This window comes from Oncorhynchus kisutch, linkage group LG3, assembly GCF_002021735.2.
Source record: "Oncorhynchus kisutch isolate 150728-3 linkage group LG3, Okis_V2, whole genome shotgun sequence".
Lineage (NCBI taxonomy): Eukaryota > Metazoa > Chordata > Actinopteri > Salmoniformes > Salmonidae > Oncorhynchus > Oncorhynchus kisutch.
Window position 1 is genome coordinate 39,346,258 of NC_034176.2, and position 10,781 is coordinate 39,357,038.

The following is a 10,781-nucleotide window of genomic DNA, read 5'->3' on the forward strand; positions in this document are numbered from 1 at the left end:
CCCTTACTGCATATAGTTCTATCCCCCCCGTGCAACACCAACTCCATGTGGTTCTATCCCCCCGTGTAACACCAACTCCATGTGGTTCTATCCCCCTGTGCAACACCAACTCCATGTGGTTCTATCCCCCCCGTGCAACACCAACTCCATGTGGTTCTATCCCCCCCGTGCAACACCAACTCCATGTGGTTCTATCCCCCTGTGCAGCACCAACTCCATGTGGTTCTATCCCACCTGTCCATCACTAACTCCATGTGGTTCTGTCCCACCTGTCCATCACTAACTCCATGTCATTCTGTCCCACCTGTCCATCACTAACTCCATGTGGTTCTGTCCTACCTGTCCATCACTAACTCCAGTGGTTCTGTCCCACCTGTCCATCACTAACTCCAGTGGTTCTGTCCCACCTGTCCATCACTAACTCCAGTGGTTCTGTCCCACCTGTCCATCACTAACTCCATGTCATTCTGTCCCACCTGTCCATCACTAACTCCATGTGGTTCTGTCCTACCTGTCCATCACTAACTCCATGTGGTTCTGTCCCACCTGTCCATCACTAACTCCATGTGGTTCTGTCCTACCTGTCCATCACTAACTCCATGTGGTTCTGTCCCACCTGTCCATCACTAACTCCAGTGGTTCTGTCCCACCTGTCCATCACTAACTCCAGTGGTTCTGTCCACCTGTCCATCACTAACTCCAGTGGTTCTGTCCCACCTGTCCATCACTAACTCCATGTGGTTCTGTCATACCTGTCCATCACTAACTCCAGTGGTTCTGTCCCACCTGTCCATCACTAACTCCATGTTGGTCTGTTCCACCTGTCCATCACTAACTCCATGTCATTCTGTCCCACCTGTCCATCACTAACTCCATGTGCTTCTGTCCTACCTGTCCATCACTAACTCCAGTGGTTCTGTCCCACCTGTCCATCACTAACTCCATGTGGTTCTGTCCCACCTGTCCATCACTAACTCCATGTCATTCTGTCCCACCTGTCCATCACTAACTCCATGTGGTTCTGTCCTACCTGTCCATCACTAACTCCATGTGGTTCTGTCCCACCTGTCCATCACTAACTCCAGTGGTTCTGTCCCACCTGTCCATCACTAACTCCAGTGGTTCTGTCCACCTGTCCATCACTAACTACAGTGGTTCTGTCCCACCTGTCCATCACTAACTCCATGTGGTTCTGTCCCACCTGTCCATCACCAACTCCATGTGGTTCTGTCCCACCTGTCCATCATTAACTCCATGTGGTTCTGTCCCACCTGTCCATCACTAACTCCAGTGGTTCTGTCCCACCTGTCCATCACTAACTCCATGTGGTTCTGTCCCAACTGTCCATCACTAACTCCATGTGGTTCTGTCCTACCTGTCCATCACTAACTCCAGTGGTTCTGTCCCACCTGTCCATCACTAACTCCAGTGGTTCTGTCCCACCTGTCCATCACTAACTCCATGTCATTCTGTCCCACCTGTCCATCACTAACTCCATGTGGTTCTGTCCCACCTGTCCATCACTAACTCCATGTGGTTCTGTCCCACCTGTCCATCACTAACTCCATGTGGTTCTGTCCTACCTGTCCATCACTAACTCCAGTGGTTCTGTCCCACCTGTCCATCACTAACTCCAGTGGTTCTGTCCCACCTGTCCATCACTAACTCCATGTGGTTCTGTCCTACCTGTCCATCACTAACTCCATGTGGTTCTGTCCCACCTGTCCATCACTAACTCCAGTGGTTCTGTCCCACCTGTCCATCACTAACTCCAGTGGTTCTGTCCACCTGTCCATCACTAACTCCAGTGGTTCTGTCCCACCTGTCCATCACTAACTCCATGTGGTTCTGTCATACCTGTCCATCACTAACTCCAGTGGTTCTGTCCCACCTGTCCATCACTAACTCCATGTTGGTCTGTTCCACCTGTCCATCACTAACTCCATGTCATTCTGTCCCACCTGTCCATCACTAACTCCATGTGCTTCTGTCCTACCTGTCCATCACTAACTCCAGTGGTTCTGTCCCACCTGTCCATCACTAACTCCATGTGGTTCTGTCCCACCTGTCCATCACTAACTCCATGTCATTCTGTCCCACCTGTCCATCACTAACTCCATGTGGTTCTGTCCTACCTGTCCATCACTAACTCCATGTGGTTCTGTCCCACCTGTCCATCACTAACTCCAGTGGTTCTGTCCCACCTGTCCATCACTAACTCCAGTGGTTCTGTCCACCTGTCCATCACTAACTACAGTGGTTCTGTCCCACCTGTCCATCACTAACTCCATGTGGTTCTGTCCCACCTGTCCATCACCAACTCCATGTGGTTCTGTCCCACCTGTCCATCATTAACTCCATGTGGTTCTGTCCCACCTGTCCATCACTAACTCCAGTGGTTCTGTCCCACCTGTCCATCACTAACTCCATGTGGTTCTGTCCCAACTGTCCATCACTAACTCCATGTGGTTCTGTCCTACCTGTCCATCACTAACTCCAGTGGTTCTGTCCCACCTGTCCATCACTAACTCCAGTGGTTCTGTCCCACCTGTCCATCACTAACTCCATGTCATTCTGTCCCACCTGTCCATCACTAACTCCATGTGGTTCTGTCCCACCTGTCCATCACTAACTCCATGTGGTTCTGTCCCACCTGTCCATCACTAACTCCATGTGGTTCTGTCCTACCTGTCCATCACTAACTCCAGTGGTTCTGTCCCACCTGTCCATCACTAACTCCAGTGGTTCTGTCCCACCTGTCCATCACTAACTCCAGTGGTTCTGTCCCACCTGTCCATCACTAACTCCATGTGGTTCTGTCCTACCTGTGCAGCTGGCAGGACGTGGGCTGAACGTGGTGATCCTGAGCAGAACCAAGGACAAACTGGACCGGGTGGCACTGGAGATAGGTGGGAGGAATTAACATCCTTCTTCTTCTGGGATGAGCAAGATTGTCTTTGAGGGTTAAGATCAGGAGTGTCAGACATACTGCTCGCAGGGGTTCAATCCATCCCGAGGATGGTTTGTGTAAAAACATATATATATTGTTTTAGAAATTATAATGGACCTACATTTATAGAGTTTTTTTGACTGTTTCCAGCTCTCTAATAATCACGGAAATTAAAGCTACACCGTCAGGGTCGAATTTCCAAAAACTATGGATATAGGACTATTTTTACACACTTTGACAGCAAGGAAATATAACACATATTTGGTGCAGCCCTCCGGACCTCGATGAAGACCATATGCGCTCCCCAGTGCATAATGAGTTCGACACCCCTGGTTTAGATGTTAGGTCAATGTATCTCTTGAACTTCATTTTGTGACCTTTCTCTTTCACAGGAGAAACCACGGGTCAGAAAGTGAAAGTGATCGTAGCTGATTTCACTGAGGATGACATGTATGAACACATTGAGGAGAACCTGAAAGGCTTAAATATCAGTGTATTAGGTGCGCGCTGTCCTTCATTATTACTCCTTATATTTACTGATCTCTAAAAATAGTAACCTATCCTATCCCAATAACCTATCCCAATGACAGGTGCCGAGTGGCATTAACCTGGTCTTATCCAATTCATGCAGTGAACAACGTGGGGATTCTGCCTAGTCATATTCCCTGCAAGTTCCTGCAGACTAAGGACCTGGAACAGGTGAGAGGAGACATACAATATTGGTTCACCTACAGATGTAGGATCTTAATTTGAGCCAGTTTGATACAGCAGGAAAAGAATCCTGCAGCAACAGGAACTGTGAATTATTTTGTGGATTATAATTAATATACATTTTTGTAGGGGCTGATGCATTTGACGTTAGGGCAAATCAATTCTGAAATGTTCAATTGGAAATGACAAACTTTAGAAGCCTTTTAAACCTTGAATACACTACAAGTTTGCAATTCCTGCTATGCACAAATTTTATTTTCAACAAAAGAGTGATCAAATTAAGATCTCGTCCTCATACCTCACCTGTCCTCTTACCTGTTCCTCACACTCCCCTTTCCTCTCGCCCCACCTCACCTTTATCCAACACGCTGCGTGACAGAGTGGAGGCTGCTGAGGAGAGGATGGCTCATAATAATGTCTGGAATGGAGTCAATGGAATGGTATCAATGACATGGAGATCACGTGTTTGATACCATTCCATTAACTCCATTCCAGACATTATTATGAGCTGTCCTCCTTTCAGCAGCTTCCACTGCTGGAATGGAATAAATGGAACTGTATTCAACAGATCAAACATTGAAACCACGTTTGACTCCATTCCATTGATTTCATTCCAGCCTCTACAATGAGCCCGTCCTCCTATAGCTCCTCCCACCAGACTCCACTGGTGTGATGTCATAATATGCCAGTTATTACGTTGATGTTGATCCACCTCAAGAATTGCACTTGCATTTGGCGAAAGACACATACTCAGGCTGACTGGCTCTCGTTCAGGCAAATGAGAAATAAGTGAACTCAGGCTGTCAGGAAGGCCAAAGTTAGTTACTTTAAGGATCAGTTCTCTCTCTGTGGGTCTAACCCCAAGAAGTTCTGGAAATGGTTAAAGACCTGGAGAATAAACCATGTCCCTTAATGTTGATGATGTGGTTGTTACTGACAAGAAGCACATGGCTGAGCTCATTAATCACCACTTCATTAAGTCAGGATTCCTAATTGACTCAGCCATGCCTCCTTGCCCGTCCAACATTTCCTCATCTCCCACCCCTTCAAATGCGACTAGCTCCGACGCTCCTCCCTCTTTTTCCCCTGCCCTGCTACAAAGTTTCTCACTGTAGGTGGTCAGTAAGTCCGAGGTGCTAAAGGAGCTCCTAAACTTGACCCCCAAAAAACATCTGGGTCAGATGGTTAAGACGCGTTCTATCACCGCCAAGCCTGTCTCTCCTCTCTGGAGAGGTTCCCATTGCTTGGAAGGCAGCCACAGTTTGTGCTTTATTTATGGGGGTGATCAAGCTGATCCTAACTGTTATAGGCCTATTTCTATTTTGCCCTGTTTATCAAAAGTGTTGGAAAAACTGGTCAATAATCAACTGACTGGCTTTCTTGATATCTATAGTATTCTCTCTGGTATGAAATCTGGTTTCCGCCCAGGTTATGGATGTGTCACTGCAACCTTCAAGGTCCTCAATGATGTCACCATTGCCCTTGATTCTAAGCAATGTTGTGCGGCCAAAGCTTTTGATATGGTAGATCATTCCATTCTTCTGGCCTTGGCCTGGTTTGCTAACTACCTTTCTCAAAGAGTGCAGTGTATAAAGTCAGAAAATCTTCTGTCTCAGCCACTGCCTGTCACCAAGGGAGTAACCCAAGGCTCGATCCTAGGCCCCACGCTCTTCTCAATTTACATCAACAACATAGCTCAGGCAGTAGGAAGCTCTCATCCATTTAGCTACAGTCTTATACTCAGCTGGCCCCTCCCTGGATGTTGTGTTAAATGCTCTACAACAACGCTTTCTTAGTGTCCAACAAGCTTTCTCTGCCCTTAACCTTGTTCTGGACAACTCCAAAGCAAAGGTCATGATTACAGGTGTGATTACTACCTCTGAGGGCTTAGAGCTTGAGGTAGTTAACTCATACAAGTTCTTGGGAGTATGGCTAGACGGTACATTGTCAGCACATATCAAAGCTGCAGACTGAAGTTAAATCTAGACTTGGTTTCCTCTATTGTAATCGCTCCTCTTTCACCCCAGTTGACAAACTAACCCTGATTCAGATGACCATCCTACCCATGCTAGATTACGGAGACGTAATTTATAAATCGGCAGGTAAGGGTGCTCTTGAGCAGCTAGATGTTCTTTATCATTCGGCCATGAGATTTGCCACCAATGCTCCTTATAGGACATATCACTGCACTCTATACTCCTCTGTAAACTGGTCATCTCCGTATACCCGTCACACGACCCACTAGTTGATGCTTATTTATAAAACCCTCTTAGGCCTCACTCCCCTCTATCTGAGATATCTACTGCAGCCCTCATCCTCCACATACAACACCTGTTCTGCCAGTCACATTCTGTTAAAGGTCCCTGGGTCGCTCGTCTTTTCAGTTCGCTGCAGCTAGCGACTGGAATGAGCTGCAACAAACACTCAAGCTGGACAGTTTTATCTCAATCTCTTCATAGACTCAATCATGGACACTCGTACTGACAGTTGTGGCTGCTTTGCGTCATCTATTGTTATCTCTACCTTCTTGCCCTTTGTGCTGTTGTCTGTGCCCAATAATGTTTGTACCGTGTTTTGTGTTGCTACCATGTTGTGTTGCTACCATGCTGTGTTGCCATGTGTTGCTGCCTTGCTCTGCTGTTGTCTTAGTTGTCTCTATGTAGTTCTGTGTTATCTCTCATGTGATGTGTGTTTTGCCCAATATTTTTATTTAATTTAATTTACTTTGAATCCCAGCCTCTGTCCCCGGGGGAGGCCTTTTGCTTTTTGGTAGGCCGTCATTGTAAATAGGAATTTGTTCTTAACTGACTTGCCTAGTTAAATAAAAATACAAATGTTACCTGTTGATGACAAGGAAGGAGGAACACACTTCACATTTGTTTTTTTTTGTTTTCCAGAGAATTACAAAAGTGATCAACTGCAATGTGAAAGCCTTGGTCAAGGTGGGTAGATATTGAAGCCCATCAGTGGAGTTTATGCTTAAAGGGATACTTTGGGATTTTGGCAATGAGGCCCGTTATCTACTTCCCCAGATGAACTCATGGATATGTCTTTTGAAGGAAGTTGCTGACTAGTGCTAGCACAATTACTAACTAACACATTCTCATTTACAGCAACAACCTGGGGAATAATTACAGGGGAGAGGATGAATGAGCCATTTGTAAGCTGGGGATGATTATGTGACCATGATGGTATGAGAGCCAGATTGGAAATTTAGCCAGGACACTAGGATTAACACCACTACTCTTATAAGTGCCATGGGATCTTTTTGTGACCACAGAGAGTCAGGATACCCTTTTAACATCCCATCCGAAAGATAGCACCCTACACAGAATTTTTTTGAAACCAGAGGAAAGGTTGCCTCCTACTGGCCCTCCAACACCACCTGGTCTCCCATCCATGGACTGACCAGGACCAACCCTGCTTAGCTTCAGAAGCAAGCCTGCATCCCACGCTAGTCCAATGACTGGAAGTCTATGGTAACTGCTAGCAGATACCATAGACTTCCAGTCATTGTGCTAACGCTAGTTAGCAATATCTCGGCTAAACTACTTCCTTCATACTAAACACAGAGACATAAAAATGGTATCCACAAGTTCATAAGACCGGCGTTATGGGCAGACCTTAGGGGGCCTGGCCCGCCCTAACATGCCTCGTCCAAATAAAATATTTTAATATTGATAACTTATTTGACCGAGACACCCGCCAACAGAAAGACCCATCCAAGCAAGCGAAACAGCGCGTCTCAGTATGTGTAGCCCAGGAAATGTGATGCTGTCGGAACTAAAAGAGTATGGCATGACATTCTCATTTTTGCCAGTCCGCATCAGATACAGTACATTCGGAAAGTATTCAGACCCCTTTACTTTTTTCACATTTTGTTACAGCTGTATTCCAACATGGATTAAATAGCTTTTTCCCCTTTATCAATCTACACATAATACCCCATAATGACAAAGCAAAAACTGGACCATACATTTTTGCAAATGTATTAAAAATAAACTGAATAAGTTGCATAAGTTTTCAGACCCTTTACTCAGTACTTTGTTGAAGCACCTTTGTCAGCAATTACAGCCTTGGGTATGACGTTACAAGCTTGGCACACCTGTATTTGTGGAGTTTCTCCCAATAGAACAAGCAGGTGACAATTTCACAGGCTTTTATCAGCACAAAATCACTGAGGGAGCAGGCCCGACATCTCAAGCAAAATAATAAAATCATCAACTGATTGCCAATTGACTTTTTGACTGCTTGCATATCAACCCATATTCATATTGTCATTATTGCTTATGTGATGATTTTCACTATTATCAAGCACACTTGGCACTTGTAATGATGTTTAGGCTACTGATGTTTTCGTCGTTTGACCATGCATCTTGCTGACCTTGCACTTGGTGGTTGGGGTATTTATTTGCACTTTGTGGTTATAAAAAGAAGCTGATACCGGGTTCCAACACCAACACTTACAGTTAATAGTTGTAACAAAGGCACTCCATGAATACAATTTATTGAACACTTAATATTATAAGAAACAAATCAAAAATGACAGTCTACATCCAAACAGGAGGCCCTGTGAGAAAGAAAGCGTTCCCCTCTATGGAAATCACATGCCCGTCCAGGGCGCCGGCCCTGCTTCTGACTCATTGCCAAAATCCCAAAGTATCCCTTTAATTAAGTATCTTTGTTTTTAACCGAATTGTCTTTGTTCCACAGATGTGCCAAATAGTCCTGCCAGGGATGGAGAAGAGGTGTTTTTGGAGAGGTTTTCCTCAAGCCAATATTTGAGACTTCACATTGTCAATTAAATCAAAAGTCCAGTTTATTTATACTGAAACTATAATTAGTCTAATCTAAAAAATCCTGTTAATTACTGGATGAACATATGTTGATGAATGTCAGGAGAGGAGAACCTGAGTAATCCTGACTGTCTAATTCCTCTGCAGAGGGAAGGGAGTGATCGTGAACATCTCCTCTGGTGTGGCCAGTGTTCCCTCCCCCATGTACACCATGTACTGTGCGTCAAAGGCTAGTACAGACCTGCTATCTCTTTCTAAGCACCGGATGATCAGTCGGTTGTACGCGATGCTTCTGGAATAAGTCGTTTGTATAATAAAAGTGATCTCAATGTTTCTGCCTTGCTGTCTTTGTACAGGTGTTTGTGGAGAGGTTCTCTCAAGGTCTGCAGGCTGAATATAAAGCTAAAAGAGTCATGATACAGGTGCAGTGATGCATCAGGGTGCATGGATCTATTTTACATTCATATAAAAGGGGGAGGGCCCTCAAATCGTTTGTACATGTATTGACTGTGCATGTTGGCTTATTCATCCCCCTGTCTCACCTGTAACTATTCCCCAGGTCATTGCTGTAAATCAGAATGTTCTCTCAGTCAACTTACCTGGTAAAATAAGGGTAGAATAAATACATGCTAATTGTATTCATTGGTTTGTACAGCAATGTGAATGTGAATTCAGGAGGTGAGCTAAATCAAGAATTGAAAAATCGTAAGGGAAATAAATGGCATTTTACTATTCTTGAATTTTAAGGTAAATTCACTTCCCCACTTGCGTGAATTGAAATGGAACTGGCCTCAACACTGTCTACTCTATATGTCTGCTTTACTCTGTTTCTCTCCTGTGTCTCTGTGTCCAGGCAGTGGCTCCATTTGGGGTGTCCACCCCAATGACGGGCTACCAGAAGTCCAACATGGTGACCCTGACAGCGGAAGACTTTGTCAGGACATCCCTGGAGTACCTCCAAGCCGGGGACAAGACCTACGGCAGCATCTGTCACACAGTACTGGTAAAACGCATCAGAACATTTAGACATATGGAAAGGTGGAGTATTTACCTTGTTTTCAGTCATTGAAACAGGTGTGTGCTGTGTGTTGTCTCTGCAGGGTTGGATGGTACAGGCTGTTCCTCAGCAGATCCTCCACAGTGAGACCATGCAGGACAGTCTACTGGAGTATGTGAAGAAAAGAGTGGGGACATAGGTCATAGGAGATCAACACATGCACTATGTTATCATCATGTACTGTATGCATGTCTGTAAATAAGATATGATGCCTTTTAAATAACCTTTTCACATGTATGTATTTCTAAAACAAGAGGACTGTAAAAGGCATTTTTAACTCATACTTCTAGTAAGTTGAACTCAAAATCAATGTTTATGTGATACTGACTGAAAATGAGAAGTCACACCAACCTTTCCCAGCATGCTCTGCTGTGGGTCGATATTTTGGAATCTGTGTTTTTTAATGTACATTGAGTGATTGATTAATCTTATACTACACAAAGATAAATAACATTTTTATAAACTAATCCAATAATTTTGTTTGAATTTTTGAAATGGTTGTTCCGGTTTAAATGGCTTAGGCGGTCTCCTCCCATTGTTCCTAACCCTGGCAGTCATTATCAGGTTGCGGGTGAATACAAATGTTAACTGTTGGATAGCATAACAGGCTGGAATCCAATAGAAATTACAGCATAATGTGACTTGCAGGTACAGGACAAAATGCAGCTAAATTTCCCCCGTTGGAAGATTCCTGGAAATCCTTCAACCCGGATTTTTTACAAATCTGGGAATTATGGGAAAGTTTTCAGCACTCTGCAACCCTACTTGAAGGACTGATGTGGCCTGTAAACCATGAGTTTCAGGCCACTGTATAAGGGTATATAAAAGAAGGTCTTATAAGATATGTAATGTATTGTCCAAAAAAGTTTAATTATTATCATAACATTTGCCTAGGAACTCAGTTGTTGAAGACCACAAGACTGAAAGTGAATGAATTCAACAACCATATCTCTGTCACTAACAAATACAGTCATGGGTGGTAACTCTATAATTCATTTGAAAAGGCAAGGCACACTAGGAAATTATATTTAACATTTTCAAGCTGATATAACTCAAATATGGACCCCCTACAGGGTCACAGTGACTATCGGTTTGAATAATTACTACAAATTCACTTTATGTAACTGTACTCAGATTTATTTAGTGCAACAGGTTTCCTCAAAAGTTTTACAGTGAGAGAAGAGGGGGCCGGTGGCACTGTTGTCTTACTGGGCCAATCAACTACGTAAACGTGTGTCTCATGTTTCAACCGCTCTCGGAGCTCTAA

The 10,781-nt window shown here is 44.4% G+C and overlaps 1 protein-coding gene across 4 annotated transcripts in view; it reads left to right on the top strand.

Annotated features, from left to right (window-relative positions):
• Nucleotides 1-9,989, top strand: part of hsd17b3 (hydroxysteroid (17-beta) dehydrogenase 3) — a 32,683-nt gene extending 22,694 nt beyond the window's left edge. The window contains exons 3-11 of one of the 4 annotated variants that reach the window (XM_020474703.2): nucleotides 2,834-2,909; nucleotides 3,343-3,450; nucleotides 3,582-3,649; nucleotides 6,559-6,603; nucleotides 8,375-8,409; nucleotides 8,605-8,686; nucleotides 8,814-8,879; nucleotides 9,311-9,460; nucleotides 9,558-9,989. In XM_020474703.2, coding sequence (XP_020330292.1) covers nucleotides 2,834-2,909; nucleotides 3,343-3,450; nucleotides 3,582-3,649; nucleotides 6,559-6,603; nucleotides 8,375-8,409; nucleotides 8,605-8,686; nucleotides 8,814-8,879; nucleotides 9,311-9,460; nucleotides 9,558-9,653 — 726 coding nt within the window. In that variant the 3' untranslated portion in view covers nucleotides 9,654-9,989. Of the gene's footprint in view, nucleotides 1-2,833; nucleotides 2,910-3,342; nucleotides 3,451-3,581; nucleotides 3,650-6,558; nucleotides 6,604-8,374; nucleotides 8,424-8,604; nucleotides 9,461-9,557 lie in introns of all 4 variants that reach the window. The other 3 variants (XR_004205647.1, XM_020474717.2, XM_020474721.2) reach the window with 3 other exon arrangements.
• Nucleotides 9,990-10,781: the final 792 nt, after the last annotated feature.